Here is a 26,864-nt window from a genome sequence, read left to right on the forward strand (position 1 = left end):
AGGATGTACCCCTAAGCCGCAGCGTGGCTCTTCCGCAGCATTGTGTTTGCTTCTGATCCAGTGATGGCAGGCCTTGGGTAGTGCTGCTTGCACCACCTCCCAGTCTGTGCTTCTAGAATGACACAGTCTCTTCTTGTCCCTCATCCCCCACTAGGTCGCTTTGGACACTTGGGTTTGGCCATAAATTTGATCACTGCTGAGGACCGTTTCAATCTTAAAGCAATTGAAGATCATCTTTGTACTGAAATCAAACCCATTCCAGGCAGCATTGATAAGAGCCTGTATGTGGCAGAGTACCACAGCCAGCAGCCGCCGGAGGACGAGCCCTGAGGCAGGTGAGTGGGACCGGAGCATGACAGAGGCTCCAGCCGGGATCGGTGGGGTGCTCTGTGGGGCATACGAGTGTAAAGCAACGAACAGCTGTGATAATGAAGGATATGGCGATGGGATGGATTGACAGCGGAGCAGAGTAAGAGGAAAGATGGATATGTGGTTGTGTTAAGATAGTTCTCCAGAGAGAGGCAGGCTCTGAGGCACTAAGCAATTCTTGTGAAGTGTCGGGATATAGCAGGGCCAAGCAGGGAAAGCCTCTATTACGGGAGTGATGTGGGTTTCGGTACTGATGCATGGAACAAATGGGAAGACAAAATAAACTGGAATGTACAGTCACTGCTCTGCCTTTTTCAGGAATATTGTGACTTTCTGTGGAATGATGTGACTTTCTGTTTGCAGAGTAAACATGGGATCATAAGCAGTGTTATTAAGACTCTGTAAAGTGTGCTGTTACCCGAGCAGTTACCCATTCTATGGCTGTCTGCTTGAAGCCCCAGTGAGATGCCACCTAGTGGAGGCTCAACTCAGGCTGTGGACAGTGCCTTGCGCTGACATTAAGTTTGGCAAAAAAAAGTGAATTCTGCTGGATTCAACTGCCCACAGATTCCTCACCTGTGAGTTCACTTTATAACCTCAAACTGATCTAGAGAAACCTTTCACCATCCATCAACCAGCGCCATGGAGCTCCAGCCACAACTCCAGCTGTGATGACGTTGAGTAAATTAGATGCCAGCTGGTGCAGTGATGTCACTTCTGTTTTTCTGTGCTTATCAGCATAGTGCTTGGATCTCACCATGAACCTATCAGTTTGCTGTCCTGCCATTCGGAGTCATGAGAGTCCCTCTCATCGTGTGACAGCTTCACTACGATGGTCACAAGTCCTTAGATTTTCAATCCACACTGGCCTAAGACTCTCCTCTGTTACTGGCTTCACCATCAAGGCAAAAAATTCCACCTTTCACCAATACGTAGGTTGACCTATATGGGGTGGGGCTAAACCAAATGCAGTGAATGCCTTGCCACCTCTGTCGTGGTTCTCCAGGTTTTCCAGGTGCTTGGCGTCATGACCTCTTACATCTTGTTGGTAGATTAGGGCCCCCGGTGGTGTCTGAGGAGCCAGTGTCTTCAGCATTAAGGAGAGTCTGTCTGCCCAGGTGCATATTGTTCAGTCGGTGTGTAGGAAAGTACCCTCTTTCTTTGCATGGTTATCCCCATTTTCTCTCTGATGTCAAAGTGCTTGACTATGTTCACTGGGATCTTGTTAACCAGGACCCCAGTGATTATGCTCTCTCCCTTTAAACTTGGTTACTTGAACCTTTTACACCCCACATTTGGCGTACTTTTGTCCTAATAAGTCTCTTGTGTATGGTATCCAGGGCATTGGGGTGCCAGGAGATCCCGATGGGCTGCAGCATGTATTATGCCACCCATGGGAGCCCATGCAAAGTGTTCTGCAGTTCTGCCATTGCAGCCTGTGTGAAAGGTTCATGCCCCCTTTTTTCTACAGGTCACTGCACCAGGTCACTGTAAGTCACCCCTATGGCAGACCCTCCTAGCCCACAGGGCAGGGTACAAGTACCTGTGTGTGAGGGCACCCCAGAACTAGCAGAGATGCCCCCAGGACCATTTTCCCAGACTTCATGAGTGCTGAGACGCCATTTTATGCGTACACTGGCTATAGGTCAATACCTATGATCAGCTACATAATGGTAACTCCAAACCTAGGCATGTTTGGTATCACACTTGTCTGAATCATACCCCAATACTGTTGCTAGTTTTGGAAGTATGATTTGATGCACTCTGGGGGCTCCTTAGAGGCCCCCCAGCATTGCTCCTATCAGCCTTCCTGGGATTTCCTGGCAGCCCAAGCTGCTGCCACCCCCTAAGACCGGTTTCGGCTCAAGCACAAGAAGGCAGAACACCCTCTCCCTTTGGTAATAGGTGTTACATGGCTTAGGAGGGGTAGCCCCCCCAAGCCACTGGTATGCTTTGAAGGGCACATTTGGTGCCCTCTGTGCATAAACCAGTCTACACCGGTTCAGGGACCCCAGGTCCCTGCTCTGGCGCAAAACTGGACAAATGAAAGGGGAGTGACCACTTCCCTGTCCATCACCACCCCCGGGGTGGTGCTCCGCGCTCTTCCAGAGGGTCCCTGGGTTCTGTCATTGTAGGAAGTTGGCTCTGTATGCACTATTTCAAAGTAAGGAATAGTATGCACAGAGTCCAAGGGTTCCCCTTAGAGGTAAGATAGTGGCAAAAAGAGATAATACTAATGCTCTATTTTGTGGTAGTGTGGTCGAGCAGTAGGCTTATCAAAGGAGTAGTGTTAAGCATTTGTTGTACATACACACAGGCAATAAATGAGGAACACACACTGAGACAATTCCAGGCCAATAGGTTTTTGTATAGAACTCCGTGTGAGAGTAGATGCAATTAGTCAACTCTGGAGGACCACAAGTGGAAGTTAGAATATAAGGTGATTGAGGTTTCTATTTGTGGATCTCTCCGCTATCGCCCAAACAAGGAAGTGTTGTCAGTTTTGTCTCATGCACTTCTGTCTGAGTTTTTCCCATGTAGATAATGTTGGGTTCAGCTGGTCTCAGACCCGCAGTATGCATTTTTAACTATTACGGTCATTCGCTGCTTGGAATGCTGGAGGTAGTGAACATCTGGTGATCTACTTGGCCTGAGAAGCTGTCAGGAGTGGGGCCATCTCCTGCTGCACATATGTCCGCGCTTAACGGCATGCGGTTCCCAGAGTTGACATTGAGAGCTCACCCCTCCCCCTTCTATATGTACAAATACTGTAGAGTGAGGCCACCTTCCCCTGTCTGTACAAATACTACTGTAAAATGAGCTAACCTCCCATTGTGGGTACAAATACTGTGGAGTTGTATAGCCATTTTAGTCATGTCTTTTTGGCACGTTATTGTAGCAACTAGGCCTGCTGCCTGTGCGCTTTAGCATAGTTCAGTTTTATTCTGCTTTAAAAAAAAAAAATATATATATATTTATATATATATATATATATATATATTGGCATAGGCCTTATTTGCGGTGCTGTTTTATTTTCTTTATCTAGTTGTTCTTTCGTCTAGGAAAGCATTGCGTTCCTTAGCAAGACATTCTTCTCAGTTTGTGCTTTCCTCAAGGGTGCAGCGAGATAGTTGCCATCAAAGTGGTACACCACGTCTCCAGCATTCCCAGCAACATACACATGCTCACATGAGGACATTTTCCCACAACATTAGTTGTTTTATTATAAAACCTCTTCTCTGTCCCATGCACTTTAGAGGGAGATTCCAGCCAGATGACCATGACTGCATGCTGATTGACTTTGCTACAGCTGCTTGCTGAAACTACTTGTCCCCTGGCCTACCCGGGGATGGTGTCTCTCTAGATAACAGGCTTCCTTGCTCAGATATGGGGGATGTCTTCTTCCCTGGGGGAACCTGAAGGGCAGATTAGGGCTCATCGTGCTGTGCTCTAACATAGCTTAGGTAGGAACCACATAGGTTGCACATAGTGACAGTATAGTGAGACTTTTCTTGTGTTTCACTCTTCTTGTCACCATTTTGCTTCTAACGTGTTTTATCCTAATTATTGCAATTCATGCCATTTTATCTAAGACGCAGTTATTTCAATAAATCTTACTGAACCCGTTCTCTGACTCGGTTTGTCTTTGCATGTGTGAGACTGATGTAACTGAGAGAAAAGGATGAGATCTGATCCACCAGAATTTCCCTGAGAAGTCATTCTTCTCATGCGCCCGGTTGCCACGAATCATCCCTGCACTTGGGTAGAGATGAGGCGCTGCTAGTTAGCAGGAAAACCGGATTAGGCAGACAGTTGTCATATGGTGTCGGATTGGACTTGGTTCTCCACAATTCAGGTGATGCTGCCGCCCAAATCCAGCAGCCTCATTAGGATAATGAGAACCCACGCAACATGGTGCCACCAGTGTTTGGTCAGGCACAAATTTTTGAATCCTCTAAGTATATCTGTCTCACTATGTGCTAAAGGCACCTTAAAACTATATACAGAGACGTCCGTGGTAGTGAGATTTTCCTCCTCAGCTAGCTGGGTAGGTAATACCTACCTAACACTGTAGGTTGTTCAAGCTCGAACCTTAAAAGGATCGATCCCCATTTGGTGCATTCATCTCTGAACAGGTAAATCCACCATGGCGAACCCACAGCGGGTAGCACATGCAGCAAACCTGTAACCTCCCCTCTCCGCTCATTTGTTTGCTAATGGCGTCACAGCCCAAGGGGGGGGAGGGGCAGCAGGGGGAAAGGGGAAGGGTCCTGTCACATTTGCATTCGAGGCTCATCCAGCCTACAGAACAGAAATATTCTACTCTGGGGTCACTTTTCCAGAAGTTGATAGGAACACTAATACAAGTCATCACTACACACCTGCTAACACACCAGCACAATACAGAGCGTATGCATACTCAGATACCTCTATCTTTTCAAGACCATAAAAACTGGCTTGATGGCGCCCTACCACACACAGTACTACACGTTAGGTCCTCCAAAGAATTATGGTCACCAAGCAAGCACCTGAGGGTTCTGAAAAACGCTGGGATAAACAAAAACAAACGCCTAACAAAGAAAGGGAAGAATCTGCGCATTCGGAGACCCCTCAAAATTGCAATAATCTTAGAAATAGAGGTAATATAGAAACGCCTCTTAGATTAGATATCAATATACTGATACATGCCAATCTCGTTCCTTTCAGGACTCACCAGATAAATGCAGTGAGAGAGGTGGGCGGACAGAGCAGCGAACTGAGTATGTGAAACCAAAAAAGGACTCGCAACGCAGAAGTTTCTGTTAGGACAGAAGAGAAAATTCCCCAACAAAAACCACTATTTAAAAAGGAAAAAGCGGCAGCCATTGGTTTAAGACATGCCGCTCAGGGTGAGAGCTTTACTGAAGAACAGGAAGTGGGCACTGGCACTGCTAGGCAGCGCATCAGAGGTCACAATAGTTTGCCGGAATCTTTAAGAACACTTGGACGTGAAAGCAACTGATGACGTCTTACAAGTTGAGACTGCTGGCCTGTGCTTCTCTACACTCTATAGGGTGTATAAATATAAACGACAATTAGGAGACATTGAGCGCACAATAGATGCAATCTTTTGGGATCGTGTTGTTACAATATGAGATCTTATTGGCTGAAAAGGATTGGCCACCAGAATTTGTCCGTAATGTCCCATATGGAGAAGAGGTAATTAAACCCTCTTTCTCGCCCCTTCTTCCCACAGGGCTCAGGGAAGATTACGCCATTGATTGGGCTAAGGCGCAAGCACCCGTGTTACATTGCAACCATGTAGGATGGGATAAAGATCCACCCCTCCCATATAATACCAATTAAATCTCAACCCCGATACCCAATAAAGCATGAAGCAAGAGCACCTGTGAAGGAAATCCTTACACACCTAGAGTACCAGGGAGTAAATAAACCCTGTGTCTCACCAGCGAACAATCCATTGTTCCCTGCAGGCAAACCGGACCATTCATATAGAATAGTCTTAGACTAAATACATTTAAACAGTCATACATGCATGTTTGCAATTCAAAATGCACACAGTACAGCACTGATAAACAATGTAGTGCACACAAAATACAAAACAACCTTGGATATTTCCAACGTGGTTTTCTACCAAAATATAGCGACTGAAAGTAGGGACTTAACAAGTTTCAGCGCATGTTGCCATCTCCCACAAGTCATTCATGTCATGCACCCGGTTGCCACAATCATCCCTGCTCTTGAGCAGAGATGAGGCACTGCTAGTTAGCAGGAAAACCAGATTAGGCCGACAAGTGTCACATGGTGTGGGATCGGATTCAGTTCCCCACAATTCAAGTGATGATGCCGCCCAAATCCAGCAGCCTTATTAGGATAATGAGAGCCCACGTGACAGTTGAGTGATCTCACTCCCCCCTGTGAGTAAAAATACTGCAGAGTGAATGGGTACAAATACTGTAGATTACATCTCTCTGTGGGTACAGATATTGTAGAGTGAGCTCACCTCCCTTTTTGGGTAAAATCACTGTAGAAAAGAGGTCTTCAAACTGGGGGGCGGGCCCCCCTAGTGGGGCCTCAACTGATCCCAGGGGGGGGGGGGGGCGCCAGACTGGCCAAAAGCAGCTTTATACAGATAACAGGCCTTTGCTTTAAGCAGAAGCATGTTATTGCATTTTTAAAAGGTAACAGTACTTAACTACAATGTTTAAATAGGTCTAGACATATTTAAACATTGCAAACTTTATAACATAATTGTGAAAAATTCTGTGGGGGGCCCAATTATTGAAATTTTTCAACTGGGGGGCACAGCGTTAAAATGTTTGGAGACCACTTGTGGGTAGAAATACTGTAGAGTAAGCTCACGTCCCTCAGTGGGTGCAAATACTGTATAGTGACCTCACCTCCCCTTGTGGGTAATATTACTGTAGAGTGCTCACTTCCCCCCCCTGTGGGTAAAAATACTGTAGAATGAGCTTACCTCCCATTGTGGGAACAAATGGAGTGAGCTCAGCAAAAATACTGTAGAGTGAGCCCACCTCCCATTGTTAGTACAAATAATGTAGCGTGAGCTCACTCCCATCTGTGGGTAAAAATACTGTAGAGGGAGCCCACCTCCATATGTGGGTGCAAATACTGTAGACTGATCCCCCCCCCTTTGTGGGTAATAAAAATACTGTCAAGTGAGCTCACCTCCCCCTGGTGGGTACAAATACTAGCGAGTGAGGCCACCTCCCTCGTGGGTAAAAAAACTGTAGATTGAGCCCATCTCCCCTTGTGGGTACAAATACTGTAGAGTGAGTTTACACCCATTTCCCTCCCCCCCCCCCCCCCCCCCCCCCAACAAAACCCCCGTTGTTGCAATTACTGTAGAGTGAGGCCACAGCCCCTGATGGGTAACACTACTGTAGTGAGCTCACTTCTCTCTGTAGTTGCAAATACTGTAGAGTAAGCCCACCTCCCCTTGTGGGTACAAAAACTGTAGAGTTAGCTCATTCCCCCCTTTGGATACAAATACTGCAGAGTGAGGCCAGCTCCCCCTGTTGGTACAAATACTGTCAAGTGAGCCCACCTACCCTTGTAGGTGCAAACACTGTAGAGTAAGCCCACCTCCCCTTGTGGGTATAAATACTGTTGAGTGAGCTCACTTCCCTCTGTGGGTACATATACTGTAAAGTGGGCTCACCCTCACCTGTGGGTGCAAATACTGTAGAGTGAGGTCACCTCCCCCTCGTGGGTACAAAAACTGTAGTGAGCTCATTCCCCTCATGGGTACAATAATTGTAGAGTGAGCTCGCTCCCTCCCCCCCCCCCCCCAAAAAAGCTCAAATATGGTAGAGGGAGGTCGTATACCCCTGTGGGTACAGATAATGTAGACTGAAACCACCTCCCCCAATGGGTACAAGAAAAGATGTTGGGCGTGCATCACCAACAGTTTCCAAGATGTTGCAAGAAAATGAGAGAGATATTTTTGGAAAATGTTTTGTGGTGAATTTTGGAACACTACTGTACAGAGAAAACCCTGGAAAGTAAAGAGCCTTCATCTTTTAAAAAGAAACTGATAATACCTTCCAAGTAGCTCAAGACGATTCTAGAGTAATGCCAAGAATTAATTGTTGATAAATGGGACTTAAACTCTGGGGTGTCTGCTTCCTCTCTTCTCATTTATCCTTTCTGTTCATGGGCTCTATAGTGTTTAACTGCTTCCTCTGGTGATCCTTTCTAATATCTTGACAGGTCAACAATGGCATAAATGTCACTCTTCCAACACAGCTGGAGAGTGTACGGGTCACAGCCTTTGACACTTCCACTTCTGTTGAAAGTTCTATAGAAAGTGCAAGAGGATTGAGCCGAACGTCTCTCAGCGACCCCAGACTGAGTGCAGAGGATGTAGTGCACCCTACTGCTGCCCCTCGACATTCAGCAACCTCGTCCTCTCCATGCAGGATAGACGTACTCTTGCAGCAGCGGGGTCAGGTCCTCCACCCAGTCCCCGATGCTGCGGCTGTACACATGGCATTTGAGGGGCACCAGTTAGCCCTTTTGTCTTCCTGGTTTTTGGTGCAAGTTCATCCAGTGATGAGTCGGAAGGTAACTCATCTGTCCTGTCCTATATTGTGTGATTGGTGGAATCCCTTACACAGCAGGGTCTTGTGGCGGCTACAATTACAATTTGTGTGTCTTGCTCTACAATGCCTCTTTAGATTGACTTGTAGTGCTTTTCTCTGAAAGGCTTGCTTTACTTGTTTCCACCTTCATTGGTCTTTAGTCAGATTAGAAGTTTGTATTGGCTTTCTTGATGGCATCTCCCTTCAAGCAGATGCACAGTTGCCTGGGTAGACGCTCTACTCTGAAGACCTTACTAGAGGAAGTAACTTCTACTTGTACTGTCTGTAAACCTCATGGCTTCTCAGTATGCAAATCCATCAGGTTTCGGTTCTTTACACCTGCCCCATAATTTTACTTTGGGTAGTTTCTGTGTTTCATGTGAGCGCGGCTATTTCCCTTTCATTCTCCTGTTGTCCACCACATCCAACCGAGGAAGCAACAACTGCATACACTACTACCCAGATGTGTTGTGTTACACTACATTGGCCATAAAGAGTAGATGAGCAGCTCTTTGTTGATTTGCCATAGCTGGAATGTGACCAAATGCACCATTTTGTGTAAGGTCGTACTTTATCAAGATCTGCTGTGCGCTGGCCAAAAGGATTGTCCAGAAGGTGTTGGTGTCCATTCACCTAGGGCCATGGCTGCTTCAGGGACCTCCTCAGAGGTCACATGGTCATTTTTGCATATTTTTGCACAGCATTGCTGCCTCCAGTATCTGCCATGCAGTGATAAGTTTTGTGAACTGCATTTCCTGACGATCTTGGCAAACTGGTACTTCTCAGTGCCACCTCATAGGGAGGTATTGCTTGGAGACTTATTCATAAGGTGAGGAATCTGCTGGAAAGCTTAACCATCAAAAGTGATAGTAACTCCCTGCAGATTCTTCTGTTCTCTTCCTCTCCGAGCAGTTGGTGCCCTGTTTAAGATCCCAAAGTAGGCAAACCCGTGATGTGCTGTATCCGTGATTGTTGTGCCTATCCCGTTGTTCCTATCCGTGCACCTTCATTGAGCACAGAAACAGAACCTGACATCAGTGCACCTGTTTAATCCCCAGTTTTGTCCTTTCTGGAAGTGGAGTACTTGCCAGGTAGTGCTGGAGAGGCATTGGTGAGGAAATGTTCTCCAGACAAGTCTCAGGCCTGTAAGAAGAATTTATAAGGTGGTGAATCGACAGGAACATTCTGTATCCACCAAAAGGATTGTTACAGATGGTAACTTTTTCTTCTGTGTTAACTAGTTGTGATTGTTTAGCCGAGCCACGTAGCTGTACACTGGATTAGTGATGTTTCCTTTGGTGTGCCACAGGCACCAGTTTGTGAGCTACACTCCCTCTCATCTCAGTTTCACGGAACACGAACACAACTGTGTATCATAAGAGCCGTTTCACACACACTTTGTAGCTGTTTTCTAGCATGTACCTCAAAAACCAAACATTCAGAAGTTACTAATGATTTTGCTCTGGTCCGAAGCATCCTCTGTCACAACAACGGGTGAGGGACTTCAGTCAAGGCAGGAAGGCTTATTCACATCCACATGGAAGAAGAAGCACAAGGAAAATCTTCAGCACGCGTAGTACACCCATCTGGACTTTAAAGTAGTTCTAATTCTGCTTGTGGGTGCTCCCTTGGAACCACTCCATTCCTGTGATCTTCAGTGATTGTTAGGGAAGATTGCCTTCTTGATGGATCACCTCCCTTTTAGGCTCAACCTTAGAGGAAGCTTTCATTCAGGTCCACACCTTTTCACATTGATCAAGCACTTCTTGCACCCAGATTCTCAAATCACTTTCGCTCTATAGATGTTAAAAGGCTGCCTATATGGCACATTGACTGGAGTAATTTTTTTTTTAGAATAAAAAAAAAAAAAAAAAAAGCTTTGAAGCTTTTGCCAAACCTTACACTGGCCTCTGTCATCTACTCGCTTTCCACATCTTAGTGGAGAAACTGCTCTGCAGCCCGAGAGCATGTATAGCCACACATGCTACGAACACAAAGAAATACTTACTCCGTAAGTACTGAGGTAGAATGATTTTCACCTCAGACAGAAGGCGTTGTTTTAGAGTGTTTCTTTGAAAACATTAAAACACTGAAGATAAACATTTGAAGGCCCCTTTATGGTTCATCTAAAATCTTTCAAGGTTCCTTCACCCCCTAGTTCTGTCCCACTGCCTGGAATCATCAGTTTGTGTTGTTTTGTGTTCTAGATTAACACACGTCCATCCGCCCCACACAAGTCAGTTATAGTACCAGATGTTTTTCTTTTTTTTCATCTTGTTTCACAGTGCACCTTTCTTTGACAATACACGCTACTTAAATGACTCACCTACTGAGCAGTAATCCTTTGGCCGGGAAGGGGCGGAGCGAGATGGGGCGGAAGTTCTTCAGGCCGCTGGGGTCCGCTGTGGGTTTCTTCAGGAGAGCGTTGACTTCCGCGTGTTTCCAGCTCTCTGGGAAGGTGGCAGATGAAAACGAGCTGTTGATGATGGTCTGGAGATAGGGGTGCGATGCTGGCGTCGGCTTTGTTGAAGATGTAATGTGGGCAAGGGTCCGAGGGGGCACCGGAGTGGATGGTGTTCATGGTAGTTTTGGTCTCTTCGGCGCTGATGGGTGTCCAGGCGTTGAGGGTGACGGCTGGGGCTGTGGGTTCCGTGGTGGTCGGCGGGATCTGTGGACCGAAGCTGTCGTGTAGGTCGGTGATCTTTCGATGGAAGAAGGTAGCGAGGGAGTTGCAGAGTTCTTGTGAGGGCGTTATGGAGTTGGAGCTGGCGTTGGGATTGGAGAACTCTTTGACGATGTTGAAGAGTTCTTTGCTGTTGTGGGTGTTCTTGTCCAGTCTCTCTTTGAAGGATGCTCTTTTGGTGGCGTGGATCAGCTGGTGGTGTTCGCGGGTGGCGAGTTTGAGGGCTGACATGTTTTCTGCGGTGTGATCTTTGCGCCAGGTTTTCTCGAGGGTACGGCAGGATTTCTTGGATTCTTTGAGGGCGTCTGTGAACCATTGAGGTTTCCTGGTGTTGGTCTGTCTTGGGAGGCGTCTGAGGGGGGCGAGGTTGTCAGTGCAGTTGGTGATCCACTGTGTGAGGCTGAGGGCTGCGTTGTTGGCGTCGGAGGTGATGGTTGGTTGGTTGTGGTTGAGAGTGGAGAGTAGCTGTTCTGTGGAGATTTTGTTCCAAGGTCTGCGTGAGATCGGTTGTGTGCAAAGGTGGAGAGTCTTGCGTCTGAAGGTGAAGTGAACACATCTGTTGTCGGTCCAGTGTATTTCGGAGGAGTGGCTGAAGCATACGTGGTTGCTGGCGGAGAAGATGGGGTCGAGCGTGTGTCCAGCGATGTGGGTGGGGGTGTTCACCAGTTGCTTGAGGCTGAGGTTGGCGAGGTTGTTGAGCAGGGTGGTGGTGTTGGTGTCATTGTTCTGCTCCAGGTGGAAGTTCAGGTCTCCGAGGAGGATGTAGTCTGGCGAGGCTAGGGCATGCGGGGAGATGAAGTCTGTGATGGATTCGCTGAATAGGGCGCGTGGTCCAGCGGGCCTGTAGACGAGAGTTCCTCTGAGGGTGGTCCTGGGGTCGGTGTCGATCTGGAAGTGCATGTGTTCGGCGGCGAGGGGGGTGTCTTCGGTGGAGGTAGTGACGTTGATGGAGCTCTTGTATATGATGGCAATTCCTCCTCCAACTTGGTTGGTGCGGTCTTTCCTGGCGATCTTGTAGCCGTCGGGGATGGCTATGGCGATGTCCGGGGCCGATGAAGCGTTCATCCAGGTCTCAGTGATTAAGGCATCCCTCCTTCTCTTCCCTCATCCCTCCTTCTCTTCCATTACACATCATCCCTCCTCTTCCCTCATCCCTCCTTCTCTTCCATTACACATCATCCCTTCTTCTCTTACATAATTCCTGCTTCTCATCCCTACTCCTCTTCCATCATCCCTACTTCTCAACCCTCACCCATCATCCCTACTCCTCATTCCTGATCCCTCAGTCATAGCATAGCAACACAGTATCGGGCTTAGGTAGCAGCCAATCAGAGTTGAGAGAGAGCTGGATTCTATTTCACTGCAAAGCAGCCTTCTCATTGCATGTGCTGGGTGAAGAGGGAGGAGAGGAAATGCAACTGTGTGTTTCCAGTGAATTCAAGGCTGTACAACATTTCATTTTATTCAAGTGTCTTTCTGGTTTCCGGTTCATGTGTAGAAATAAAATATTTAAAATCAGCTCTGGTGACAGTAAAGTGCAATTCTATGTCCGCACTGGAGGCTTCGGATTATGCTTCCCTCTCTTTACTGCCAAAAACACAGTAACCAATTAAACTCTTTAAACACCGAAAGCGTATCTCCTCAGGTCCCCAGTAGTTCATATCACTGTCCAATCATGTCATCCTCATTTATATGTGCGTCACGCAACAGCGTCATTCCTCTTTCTTTGCTGCTTCAGCCCGAGATTAGTGTTCTTTCCTTTCTTTAGATTGGCACAGCATGTATATGTTTATTATTAACATTTGGCAGAGTGGAGAGGGACTCAATCCCGGCATGTCGCTGTGCCTTCTTATATTGTCAGTCGTGGTCTGCTTTAAGCTTAGACGCAGGAGTTGGATCGTGCGTGACTCGCGGAAAGCTTTATGCGTTCTAATAGCTTCAGGATTCGAGACACGGTGCACCTTCTGCGATCGCCGGACGCAGAGGATGTGGTCCTCTTTCTATTTCAGGTGCTGCGCATGCACTTGGGTGATAGTCTCTTTTCCGAACGCATGCGTGTTTCGGCTCTAAAAGCTGTCCCAGAATGCCTGACAGGGCGCATAAACGGTGTCCGTCTTTGCCTTAGGGGTGTATAGGCAGGTGTTCCCACCACACTTTACTTAGTGCCATAATTAAGCACATTTTGCTGGATTAATTGCTGTCCCTTCTGGGTGTGCCCCCTACCTATCCCCCCCTCCATTGAAATCCTCCCTTTTTCTTAAGCTTGATGATGGCGTACTACGCCGATGAGGAAGATAACTATTGAGAATCCCCTGAAATAAATGAAGAGCATCGTATGGAGGAGCGGTTAGTTGAGGCCCTGGGATACCATGTTCAGGACTCTGTAAATCAGGCTATAATTAAGGCATTGAAGCCTTTTACTCACCCTTTGATGAGATGTAGTCATCGAGAGCCCAAGGGGCGAATCCCTGTTTCGAATGTGCCTAGGGATGATCTTACATCTGATATGGGCGTTGCCCAGAAGAGTCTCTGTAGGTTTAGCATCATTGGTGGAGATTCTTGCGCGGATGGCTGCGTCAGTGCTAAAGAACCATGACTGACTCTTTAGCTTCTCCAGAAGCCTCGGAATCAGTGCCAGGGCTATTCACAGGCACGTTGGACGCCTCCCAATCGGCTTCTTCATGCTCTTCTGATTCAGATCAGGTGCAAGATGACCCTAAGCCATCGGGTAAGTGCAAATCCCAAAACATTAAGGAAGATAATCAGACTCAACGGACTTTGTCCTTTGTCCCAAAATCCGTTATCCATCCTCGATCTACTGAGTGGATTCCCTGCGGCGAAGTAGCCCACTATATGTGCAGAGCAAACTTCGTAAAGGATTTGATGAGGACCTTCGCAGTACCTTGCGTTCCGAATGCCCCGCCCCTCACTCTTAGGTAAAGTGGCGAATACGACTGAGTTGGATCCAAACTTAGCGAGCTTTATTAAAAAGTTCACAAAAGACCCCAAAAAAGGTCTGGATTGAGCATGGAAAGGATGTCAGGACAAGTTTCTTGACATTTCCGGTCCATCACAAAGATCCTGGAAGTCGCACTGCAGGCAAAGGAATCTAGCGCACCCTTCGATCCGGATACGATCTTGGAGTGGGCTCAGAGAGCCTTATGCCTGCTTGGCAATGCCAATTGTGCAATGTCTACAGAACAAAGACTATCTTTCCCCATGAGGATTGTCCCGAAGTTGGCAGGGCTGGCTCTCCCAATAAGGATGGAACCATGGCAAATGGCATCCTGTTTGGAGATAAATTTTTGAAAGATTTGGAAAAATACGTTGCCACCTTTTCCGCCTTAGACAAGGCACAAACATCAATAAAGAAAATATTTAATTGTAGCCTTTTTGTCAGGGCTGGGCGCTTCAGGGGTCGCGTGCCAGGCTTTGCATATTATCAGGCCTCAGGAGGCTTTTCCCAAAGAGGACGAGGAGGTTCCTAGGCAGCATCTGGATTCTACCCCTCCAGATCTCAGAGGTCGTGGCCATGGCTTCCGAGGCAGTAACTGCAGTGGCTTCTCCACTTCAGACAGCACTGCAATAGGTGAGAATCATTCAGTTTTCAGAAGTAATTTTGGGGGCAGAATACGAGGGTATGTACACATTTGGGAGAGTATTTCTCAATATCCATGGATCTTTCCAACTGTTCAAGGTTTCAAACTGAAATTTTATGACTTTCCCCAACAATCCAGGCCTCCTCCAAGTTCTTCATTTTTTCAGAGAATAGAGAAATTTCATAGACGTAGAAGTTTCTGCGATGCTTCACAAGCATGACATAGTCAGAACAAGTCCTCATCCTTCAGGGTTTGTAAGTTCAGTCTTCCTGGTACAAAAGAAAAGCGAAAGCTCTCGCCTAGTTCTCAGTCTCCGGGAATTCAATTCTTGGATAGTTTATCGGCATTTCAAGATAGAAGGTATTTATCTGCTGAGAGATCTTTTACAGGAGAAGGATTATCTTGTGCTGCTAGATCTCAAGGGCGCTTACCTAACTTTTCCAGTTTATGGGCCACATCGAAGAGTTCTTCAGTTCTTTTGGGGAAATCAATGGTACGAGTTTGCCGTCCTCCCATTCGGTCTATTGTCCGCCCTCTTGAGACCAGTGGTTCAATTCCTCAGGGAAGAGGCCTTATTATTTATCTGGATGATATTCTGAATGTGGATCAGTCAGAGGAGACCGTATTGACGCATCTGTCATGGATCCGTTCTTCAGGATCTAGGTTTCCTCATCAACTCAAAGAAATCGATCTTGACTCCGTCTCAAAACAGCATTTTTAGGCTTTTAGGTAGATTTATCAGAGCACAACTGTTGTTGCCCCTTTCAAAGCTGATCTCTGTCAAGGAGTTGTTGAGGAGCCTCCTTGTCTGTCTGAATATATAATTGAAGACTGGTTCGCCTGGTCTGTCTTCTAGCCTCCTCCATTCAGGCGATCCCTCCTTCTCTTCCATCACCCCTCCTTCTCTTCCATCCATCACCCCTCCTTCTCTTCCATCCATCACCCCTCCTTCTCTTCCATCCATCACCCCTCCTTCTCTTCCATCCATCACCCCTCCTTCTCTTCCATCCATCACCCCTCCTTCTCTTCCATCCATCACCCCTCCTTCTCTTCCATCCATCACCCCTCCTTCTCTTCCATCCATCACCCCTCCTTCTCTTCCATCCATCACCCCTCCTTCTCTTCCATCCATCACCCCTCCTTCTCTTCCATCCATCACCCCTCCTTCTCTTCCATCCATCACCCCTCCATCTCTTCCATCCATCACCCCTCCATCTCTTCCATCCATCACCCCTCCATCTCTTCCATCCATCACCCCTCCATCTCTTCCATCAGTTCTACTTCTAATACCTCATCCATCATCCCTACTCCTCATCCCTCAGAGAGGGCGGTGGTCCTCTTAGGAAAAGACGCTCCATATCAATTGCCTGGAGATTCTGGCGGAGTGTTTGCGATTCGGTCCCTCTCCACTCGCAAAGCGAGTTGTTGCATCCTGCTTTGCATGGACCACATTTCGGCGGTGCATTATATAAATCGCCTGGGGGTACTAGGTCACAGGTTTTGGTGACAATCACCAATGAGTTTTCGGAGTATTGTCTCCAACACCAGATTTCAGTGTTGGTGGAGTACATTCTGGGACGGTCCAACCTGGTAGTGGACTAGAACTCTGGTTTCCTGAGAGATGGCAGCGATTGGAAACTGGAGCCTCTGAAGTTTTCCAACCTCAACCAGTTGTGGGGTCTGCGTGCCTTTGATCTTTTTGCTTCACGCCTGAACGATCAGCTGCCCTGATTTTTTAGTTGGAGACCGGATCCCCCAGCAGTGGGGTCGGATGCCTTCCTCCAGTTGTGGGAGACGGGCTCTTGTATGCTTTTCCCCGATTCTCCATGATTCAGAGAGTGTACTCTCAGGTGAGGAGACAATCAGCGGATCATGGTTCCTTGTTGCGATGGCACTCATGTGCCTGTCTGATTCGCATTGCCTCTCATCCATCTCTGTTGCTGGACCCAGCGGGGTTATCGCATCCCCTGATACTAGCAGGGCAGTTGTCCCTCACGGCATGGAGACTTTCAGGGGACGTTGGCAAGTGTCAAGAGTTTCGGACAACGTGTTGTTTTTCTTGTCTCAATCCTGAGCCCCTTCCACTCACAAGCGGTACGAATCATCTTGGAAAAGATGGACTGGTAGGTGTTGTGAACAAAGTATTAATCCTGTGGGAACAAACATTATTAGGATTGTGAATTTCCTTTCAGATTTGACAGCCCAGGGTTTAGCTTATAGAACCATTAATAATTTTCGATTGCCACCCCCAGGTTGAGGGTAAACCGTTTGGGAAATATCCCTTGGTATGCAAATTATTGCGTAGCATCAGGATGGTCAAACCACCACAATCAAAGTATTGGTTCTACGGGACGTTGATGTACATTTGTGTTTTTTTGAAAGCCTGGCCTTGATACGAAGATCTTTTGCGCAAACAGCTGACAGCAAAGCTTACGGTGCTTCTTTGCTTAATATCTTGCCGCCGGGTTTCGGATGTGAAACACTGGATTTGGCTAGTACAGTATTTACTCATTCGGGAGTGTCTTTTACAATTTCCAAAAGAACAAAGACTGCTTCTAAATGTATTTCATACCCTGCCTTTCCTCATCACCAAAAGTTATGTGTTGTTAAATGTTTGAAAGCTTATGAAGCGTCTACTTGTGAAGTTAATCGTGACTCCCAAGGCCAATTACTCATTTCTTTGCAAAGGCCTGTTGGTCCGGTTTTGTCAGCTACTCTAGCCAGGTGGGTTAGATGGTTGTTAAAGCTGGTGTAGGTATCTCTATTTTTGGAGCGCATTCAGTTTGAGGTGCTGTGGCTTCCAAAGCATTTTGTACAGGTTCTCGTTTGTAGGACAATATGGCAGCGAAAGACTTGTCTTCAGATTCTTATTCAAAGTGCTTTATCACAAACCTATTGTAGATCAGCTAAGAACGAGCAGAATCCGAAGCCTCCGGACCGGACACAGATTAAAAGGTTTCTAGCTTTTGCGTCAGGAATTTTCAATTCTATTAGGGACACGGGACGAGGATTATCCCACCCATATAATTCACACAATTGTGTTGTATTGATTGGAATTTATATCATTTATTTTATTGAACAGCATGTCTGTTACTACCCACTTGTTGATCCATTGTTTGATATGTTTATTACTGGTAGATGTTGTCTATCCCAGGTCCGGGTAATAAGAGCGCATGAACTCTAGAGTTCGCAGTTGGCCCTCTTCGGAAGTTGGAGCTCTGTCTGATGACGACGCTCAGAGGAATTCGAGGAGTTTGGTTCACTCAGTTGAAGAGTCTGGTTATGTTACAGTCCGTTGCAAAGAAAGAGGAAGGACTTTGTTGCATGTGACGTATTTTTCTATAGGAGGATGACCTATGATTGGACAGTGATATGGACTACTGAGGATCTTGGGAGATGTAGTTTAAAGTGTTTCATTGGCTACTGCTTTTTGTGCAGTAAAGAGAGAGAAGCATAATCCTCGCCTCAGTGTCCTTGATAGAATTGAAATTTCTTGATGCAAAAGCTGGAATTTTATTTTATTCACCCAAACCATTTCTGGTTTTATTTTTATTCGTAACAAATAAAATGTTTAAATCTCAGGCGGCTTTTATCTCTCAAAGGTGTTTTTTTTTTTTTTCTTTTCTGAAACCAGAATGGTTTTCGTTGAACTGTGTAACCCTTTCTCCAAGAGATGATTTATTTCCCAAGCTGTGGCTTCTTGTATTTTTCAAACTAGGAGAGCTTTCTGCATAGTTCTGTGTGAACCGAAAAACACTTAGTTAAATAAAATGAAATGTTGTACAGCTTTGAATTCACTGGAACCAAACACACAGTTGCATTTCCTCTCCTCCCTCTTCACCCAGCACATGCAAAGAAATAGCAATTCTTTGCAGTGAAATAGAAAGCAGGCCTCTCTCATAACTCTGATTGGCTGTTGCCAACCAATCAGTGTGAAGGCGTGTTTCACAGAACTGAAAATGTGTTGCTCTGAATGAGGAATGAGGAGTAGGGATGATGGATGAGGAATTAGAAGTAGGAATGGTGGAAGATGGATGCGAACGGGGAAGAGAAGTAGGGATGAAGGAAGAGAAGTAGGGATGAAGGAAGAGAAGTAGGGATGAAGGAAGAGAAGCAGGGATGAAGGATGTTGGACGAGAAGCAGGGATGATGGATAATGGACGAGAAGCAGGGATGATGGATAATGGACGAGAAGCAGGGATGATGGATAATGGACGAGAAGTAGGGATGAGGGACGAGAAGTAGGGATGAGGGACGAGAAGTAGGGATGAGGGACGAGAAGTAGGGATGAGGGACGAGAAGTAGGGATGAGGGACGAGAAGTAGGGATGAGGGATGAGAAGTAGGGATGAGAAGTAGGGATGAGGGATGAGAAGTAGGGATGAGAAGTAGGGATGATGGACGAGAAGTAGGGATGATGGACGAGAAGTAGGGATGATGGACGAGAAGTAGGGATGATTTGATGGACGAGAAGTAGGGATGATTTGATGGACGAGAAGTAGGGATGATTTGATGGACGAGAAGTAGGGATGATGGACGAGAAGTAGGGATGATGGACGAGAAGTAGGGATGATGGACGAGGTAGGGGTGATTGAGAAGTAGCAATGATGGACGAGGTAGGGGTGATTGAGAAGTAGCAATGATGGATGAGGTAGGGGTGATTGAGAAGTAGCAATGATGGATGAGGTAGGGGTGATTGAGAAGTAGCAATGATGGGTGAGGTAGGGGTGATTGAGAAGTAGCAATGATGGGTGAGGTAGGGGTGATGGATGAGAAGCAGTGATGCCGTGATGACGGATGAGGAGCCGTGATGACGGATGAGGAGCCGTGATGACGGATGAGGAGCCGTGATGACGGATGAGGAGCCGTGATGACGGATGAGGAGCCGTGATGACGGATGAGGAGCCGTGATGACGGATGAGGAGCCGTGATGACGGATGAGGAGCCGGGATGACGGATGAGAAGCAGGGATGACGGATGAGAAGCAGGGATGACGGATGAGAAGCAGGGATGACGGATGAGAAGCAGGGATGATGGGTGATGGGTGAGAAGCAGGTATGGGTGAGAAGGAGGGATGAGAAGCAGGGATGATGTATGATGGACGAGGAGCAGGGATGATGGACGAGGAGCAGGGATGATGGACGAGGAGCAGGGATGATGGACGTGGATGCAGGGATGAAGGACGTGGATGCAGGGATGAATGACGTGGATGCAGGGATGAATGACGTGGATGCAGGGATGAATGACGTGGATGCAGGGATGAATGACGTGGATGCAGGGATGAATGACGTGGATGCAGGGATGATGGACGTGGATGCAGGGATGATGGACGTGGATGCAGGGATGATGGACGTGGATGCAGGGATGATGGACGTGGATGCAGGGATGATGGACGTGGATGCAGGGATGATGGACGTGGATGCAGGGATGATGGACGTGGATGCAGGGATGATGGACGTGGATGCAGGGATGATGGACGTGGATGCAGGGATGATGGACGAGGAGCAGGGATGATGGACGAGGAGCAGGGATGATGGACGAGGAGCAGGGATGAGAAGTAGCGATGATGGATGAGGTAGGGGTGATGGATGAGAAGCAGGTATGTGTGACGGGTGAGAAGCAGGGGTGACGGGTGAGAAGCAGGGATGACGGGTGAGAAGCAGGGATGACGGGTGAGAAGCAGGGATGACGGGTGAGAAGCAGGGGTGACGGGTGAGAAGCAGGGGTGACGGGTGAGAAGCAGGGGTGACGGGTGAGAAGCAGGGGTGACGGGTGAGAAGCAGGGGTGACGGGTGAGAAGCAGGGGTGACGGGTGAGAAGCAGGGGTGACGGGTGAGAAGCAGGGGTGACGGGTGAGAAGCAGGGATGACGGGTGACGGGTGAGAAGCAGGGATGACGGGTGACGGGTGAGAAGCAGGGATGACGGGTGACGGGTGAGAAGCCGGGATGACGGGTGACGGGTGAGAAGCCGGGATGACGGGTGACGGGTGAGAAGCCGGGATGACGGGTGACGGGTGAGAAGCCGGGATGACGTGTGACGGGTGAGAAGCCGGGATGACGTGTGACGGATGAGAAGTAGGGATGATGGATGAGGAGCAGGGATGAGGGATAATGGACGAGAAGCAGGGATGATGTATGATGGACGAGAAGCAGGGATGATGTATGATGGACGAGAAGCACGGATGATGTATGATGGACGAGAAGCACGGATGATGGATGAGAAGCAGAGATGATGTATGATGGATGAGAAGCAGGGATGATGTATGATGGATGAGAAGCAGGGATGATGTATGATGGATGAGAAGCAGGGATGATGTATGATGGATGAAAAGCAGGGATGATGTATGATGGATGAAAAGCAGGGATGATGTATGATGGATGAAAAGCAGGGATGATGTATGATGGATGAGAAGCAGGGATGATGTATGATGGATGAGAAGCATGGATGATGTATGATGGATGAGAAGCATGGATGATGTATGATGGATGAGAAGCAGGGATGATGTATGATGGATGAGAAGCAGGGATGATGTATGATGGATGAGAAGCAGGGATGATGTATGATGGATGAGAAGCAGGGATGATGTATGATGGATGAGAAGCAGGGATGATGTATGATGGATGAGAAGCAGGGATGATGTATGATGGATGAGAAGCAGGGATGATGTATGATGGATGAGAAGCAGGGATGTATGATGGATGAGAAGCAGGGACGATGGATGATGGATGAGAAGCAGGGACGATGTATGATGGATGAGAAGCAGGGACGATGTATGATGGATGAGAAGCAGGGATGTATGATGGGTGAGAAGCCAGGATGATGTATAATGGATGAGAAGCAGGGATGATGGATGAGAAGCAGGGATGATGGATGAGAAGCAGGGATGATGGATGAGAAGCAGGGATGATGGATGAGAAGCAGGGACGATGTATGATGGATGAGAAGCAGGGACGATGTATGATGGATGAGAAGCAGGGATGTATGATGGGTGAGAAGCCAGGATGATGTATGATGGATGAGAAGCAGGGATGATGTATGATGGATAAGAAGTAGGGATGATGTATGATGGATGAGAAGCAGGGATGTATGATGGATGAGAAGCAGGGATGATGGATGAGAAGCAGGGATGATGGATGATGGATGAGAAGCAGGGACGATGGATGATGGATGAGAAGCAGGGACGATGGATGATGGGTGAGAAGCCAGGATGATGTATGATGGATGAGAAGCAGGGATGTATGATGGATGAGAAGCAGGGATGATGGATGAGAAGCAGGGATGATGGATGATGGATGAGAAGCAGGGACGATGTATGATGGATGAGAAGCAGGGATGTATGATGGACGAGAAGCAGGGAGGATGTATGATGGACGAGAAGCAGGGAGGATGTATGATGGACGAGAAGCAGGGAGGATGTATGATGGACAAGAAGCAGGGAGGATGTATGATGGACGAGAAGCAGGGAGGATGTATGATGGACGAGAAGCAGGGATGATGGATGAGAAGTAGCAATGATGGGTGAGGTAGGGGTGATGTATGATGGATGAGAAGCAGGGACGATGTATGATGGATGAGAAGCAGGGACGATGTATGATGGATGAGAAGCAGGGACGATGTATGATGGATGAGAAGCAGGGACGATGTATGATGGATGAGAAGCAGGGATGATGTTTGGATGAGAAGCAGAGATGATGTTTGGATGAGAAGCAGGGATGATGTTTGATGAATGAGAAGCAGGGATTATGTTTGATGAATGAGAAGCAGGGATTATGTTTGAATGAGAAGCAGGGATGATGTTTGATGGATGAGAAGCAGGGATGATTGGATGAGAAGCAGGGATGATGTTTGATGGATGAGAAGCAGGGATGATTTTTGATGGATGAGAAGCAGGGATGATTTTTGATGGATGAGAAGCAGGGATGATGCATGATGGATGAGAAGCAGGGAGGATGCATGATGGATGAGAAGCAGGGAGGATGCATGATGGATGAGAAGCAGGGAGGATGCATGATGGATGAGAAGCAGGGAGGATGCATGATGGATGAGAAGCAAGGAGGATGCATGATGGACGAGAAGCAGGGAGGATGCATGATGGACGAGAAGGATGGATGATGGACGAGGAGCAGGGACAAGGGATGATGGATGAGAAGGAGGGATAATGTATGAGAAGCAGGGATGAATGATGATGGATGAGAAGCAGGGATGATGGATGAGAAGCAGGGATAATGTATGAGCAGCAGAGATGAAAGATTATGGACGAGAAGCAGGGATGATGTATGATGGACAAGAAGCAGGGATGATGGACGAGGAGCAGGGACAAGGGATGATGGACGAGAAGCAGGGATGATGTATGATGGATGAGAAGCAGGGATGATGAAGTCCTAAAATGGATGCTGTAAACTAGTGTTCTGAGGAACAATAAGGACATATAACTTTGAAATAAGTGTAATTTCACTTGGTGCTTGGCTTTTTGTGTTAGATAGATGATGGGAGATGAGATGGGCACACACATTGGTCTTGAAATTGCCCGCACATTTCCCCGAAAGACTGGAATCCTAAAACTGCTGTTAGGCACAAGAAGTAAAAATTAATATTTGTTGAAATGAATTGTCTACTTTCTGAGTTAATTGTTTTGTACTGAACTCTTCAGTTTTTTGTTGTTGTTTTTTTTAGGGGCCTCTGTGCAGATGGAGTTACATGTGAGAGTGGAGTCTGGCTATGGAGCAGCAGTTAAAACATTGGGGGTTTCGCCCTAGATGCTGCCCCCCCACGTCAGGTGGACTTTACCTTTTTCTTGATGACAAGGAAGGGATCACTGTATTTCTCATTTTCCCCTCCCTTGGTTCTTGTGTTGTGCATTTGAGCTCTGGTACAGTCTGATTTCCAGTGTCCTGGTGAAGGACTTTGCATTTTCCTGTGATCCCGGCACGGCGGCGTGGAACTCCACTCTTCTGGTATCCTTGTGACCTGCTGTATGGCTTGCGTTTTCAGGTGCCTTCCTGCCGCTTACAGCTCTGGAACCCCTGCTCTTTGGAGGTATAATGTGATCGGGACATGGATCATGTCTCTTGTTAGCTGCTCACCAGCCCCTTCACAGCAATAAGACAGAGGAGCTTGCTGTAGCCTCCTGTAGAAAAGACATTCTCACAGGATGTTGTCCTTTGAGACTCTGCCACAAGAAGTTGCTGTCTGTTCCATGGTGGATTAAAATTGTCTTTTTTACTTGATCTGATCAAGCAAATGCGTGTAAAGGAATAAAACGCATAGAGTACAGCAGTGTCTGCATTTTTGTAATGGAAGAAACTGGAACTCGAACTTCTCTGCACTTGGATGTTAATGTGCCCAGGCTTATTTAGTTGTATGAAGTGTTGCTTCTGTGTATTACTGAAATATCAATTGAAATGCAGAGTACAAGAGCCTAATTTGTTTAATGCAAAAAACTTGCTACGCTGCTCTGTGCCTTTTGCACTATAGGTAGACTGAGTGGTGACCTGTTTAAGGTCCTGGCTGTATAAAGAGAATGCGCCCTGCTTATTTCACACAGTAGCAGGTAAATCACATACGTCTGATGCATATGGGGGTAATGTGGGGGGAGAAAATCTCATACGAGACTCAAATCATCAGCTCTTTACACTGTACAGTCAGGGCATAGTTTACTGAGCGTAAGTTAAAAATATACTTTGGGAAAAGCTGAGGCAGGTCCCCACTGAATTTTGTTTAGTTTGCAGACTTATGAAAACTCGTTCACAGAACAGTCTTTGCAAAAGGATAAATAAAGACCCGAATTTCCTTTTAGTACAAGGCAAAGCACCAAAACACCTTTGGTGATCACACACACTCTACTAGTCCCTTTAACATAACGCTGTTGTCGAAGGAGAACGTAATTAACCAGAGTCGGATGGAAGGTGTCAGCACAGAGAGTCACTAAAAGCCATGGATTTGATGGCGCGTGCACACGGCGACAGAGATGAGAATGACAGGGGTGCAAGTTACTTATCTTCCGTAACAATCTTTCTAGTGGATACTCTAATCTTTGTGCACGTTCCTCAACATGGAACGTACCACAGGTGCTAGAGTGGATCTGGAATGCTTTTCCTGGGCAATAGCTTCTTAATGGCCCAAGGTGTCACCGTTGCAGCTCCGATGATAGATCCACCCATCCCTTGGTTTACCTAAAGCACAACCTTGACATCCTGTTTATGTCCTTTTTCTTCACGCCTCAGCAGAAAGTAAGATGGAAAACAGAAATAGTAAATAATAAAGCTGTGTACCACACACTCTGAGCTTGTGTATTTTCCATAATCCTAATAATCTCTTTCTTATTCTGGTAACCAGTCAATCAAATAAAGAAACTGCTAGTGCTTTGCTAGCTCGGAAGGGGGGGGACAGGACAGCAATGAGGCGTCTGCAAGAAGAATCCACTATAAGGTGTCTCCGTGATATCCCTAAAGCCCGATAAGGTTGTACTTCTTGTAAATGTTCTTCCTCTGAATGAATCCCTTGCAGTAGGCACCGTAGGATTACCTTCATCCCATTGCAAGAGGATCTAGTGGTTTGTGAACATTTGCGCAGAAGCCCAGGTCGCAAGAAGACATTTCAAACCCGACCCAAAGAAGTTGCATTTGGCGTGATGGATTGAGCCCTAGTGTTGTATGGCATCTTCTTTGGAAGATTTTAGAAGATTGCAGCACAAAGCACAATCCATGAGGGATGTTGCTAGTCAGCAGATCCTTTGCTAGGTCCATTTAGAAAATCAGCAACCTTTCACGGTGCAGCTTAAGGAACCTGTAGTCACCCTGAGAAAGGCTTTGGAGGTGGAAAGACATTGGATTTCAATACCATGGGTCGCATGAAAACAGTAAACTGTCTTTTGTAAGACGGCTGTGCACGTCTGCAGGAAATACTTTTCCAGGAGGAAAACCAAATATTGTGGTTTAATTGATGCACCTGAAGCTGTCCAACGCTTCAGACATCATGCTGTCAAGAGAATTCAACAGTCTTCGAGCTTAGGCCCAAATGAGGAAGCCATCTAGATTCTGAAGACCAGATGGAGATCTCACATGAGGAGGAACCTTCTGCTCAAACAAACCAATTAGCAAAGTGCGAATAATGATTTCCATAGACGGATTTTTTGACAAAGTGGTTTGCTGCCAAAATGTCACCTTTGATTGTAGAACAGAGATATGGGCTCTTCGTTCCAATCTCGACGCAGCAAGTTGAGGGACAGAAGATTCAGATACAGAACCCAGCTTTTCTGCTGTGAGGCAATATTCCTACAGTGGTACATAGGAATAGAAGTACACAGACTGAGTGCCAACAGCTCTGGGTGTCAGACCAAATCCAGCAAAATGAGGAAAACATCTCCTCAGTCCCACTTTATTTTTATTTTCTGAGTGAAAAATTACAAATGAAAGAATATGTGCAGGGAATTGTAAACATAATCTTTAATGACCCTACATGTATATTGAGTTGGGTGGGTGTCCGAACTCCTTTCAAAAGTCCATGGAGCACGCAGGAGCCACTGGGCCCTACTGCAGGATTTGATGCCTTTTGCTCCAGATTTCCCGGGGTCCTAACTGCCATGGATCCTGGGCAGCTGAGCCTTGCACCCCTTCAGCACTTGACTCTCAGTGGTAGCGTGGGCCTTGAAGGCAACAGACTGGAACTGAAGAATCTTGAACTGTAACTCTGCACTCCGATAGGTGGTGACGTCCTAGTGCCCATATATGTGCCTCCTCTGCATGCTGATATCAGTTCCTTACTTTCTGCGTCAGCAGCGCGAATCTGAAGAGCTACCTTGATCATTCAGTTTTTTTTGTTGGCTATTTATAAGTAATTGCTTCCTGTGTGCTAGACATGTCCCCTTCTGCAACCTTAGGGTTTGAACCCTGCAGGGAATGTCACAAGCAGATGTCTGTGTCTGATCCCTACTTAGTTTGGACCCTGAGGTTGAGTCATGATCCCAGTGTCTGTTTCCAGTGCAAGTCACTGCACCCCAAAGCAATTTGCAAGCAGGGGATGAAGCTCCTGGCAGCACAGCAAAAGAAGGCTTGCAGTGTTCCTGGTCCCATACCCGAGGCAGATCTTTGGGGCGTTCTTGGTGCTGTT

At 47.0% G+C, this 26,864-nt stretch overlaps 1 protein-coding gene across 1 annotated transcript in view; it reads left to right on the forward strand.

Moving 5' to 3' along the window:
- The window catches only part of LOC138247114 (probable ATP-dependent RNA helicase ddx6), an 80,124-nt gene extending 56,559 nt beyond the window's left edge, over positions 1-23,565 (forward strand). The window contains exons 13-14 of the mRNA XM_069201859.1: positions 155-335; positions 23,430-23,565. Coding sequence (XP_069057960.1) covers positions 155-330 — 176 coding nt within the window. The 3' untranslated portion in view covers positions 331-335; positions 23,430-23,565. The remainder of the gene's footprint in view (positions 1-154; positions 336-23,429) is intronic.
- Positions 23,566-26,864: the final 3,299 nt, after the last annotated feature.

The sequence above is a fragment of the Pleurodeles waltl genome, chromosome 7, assembly GCF_031143425.1.
Source record: "Pleurodeles waltl isolate 20211129_DDA chromosome 7, aPleWal1.hap1.20221129, whole genome shotgun sequence".
Taxonomy (NCBI): domain Eukaryota; kingdom Metazoa; phylum Chordata; class Amphibia; order Caudata; family Salamandridae; genus Pleurodeles; species Pleurodeles waltl.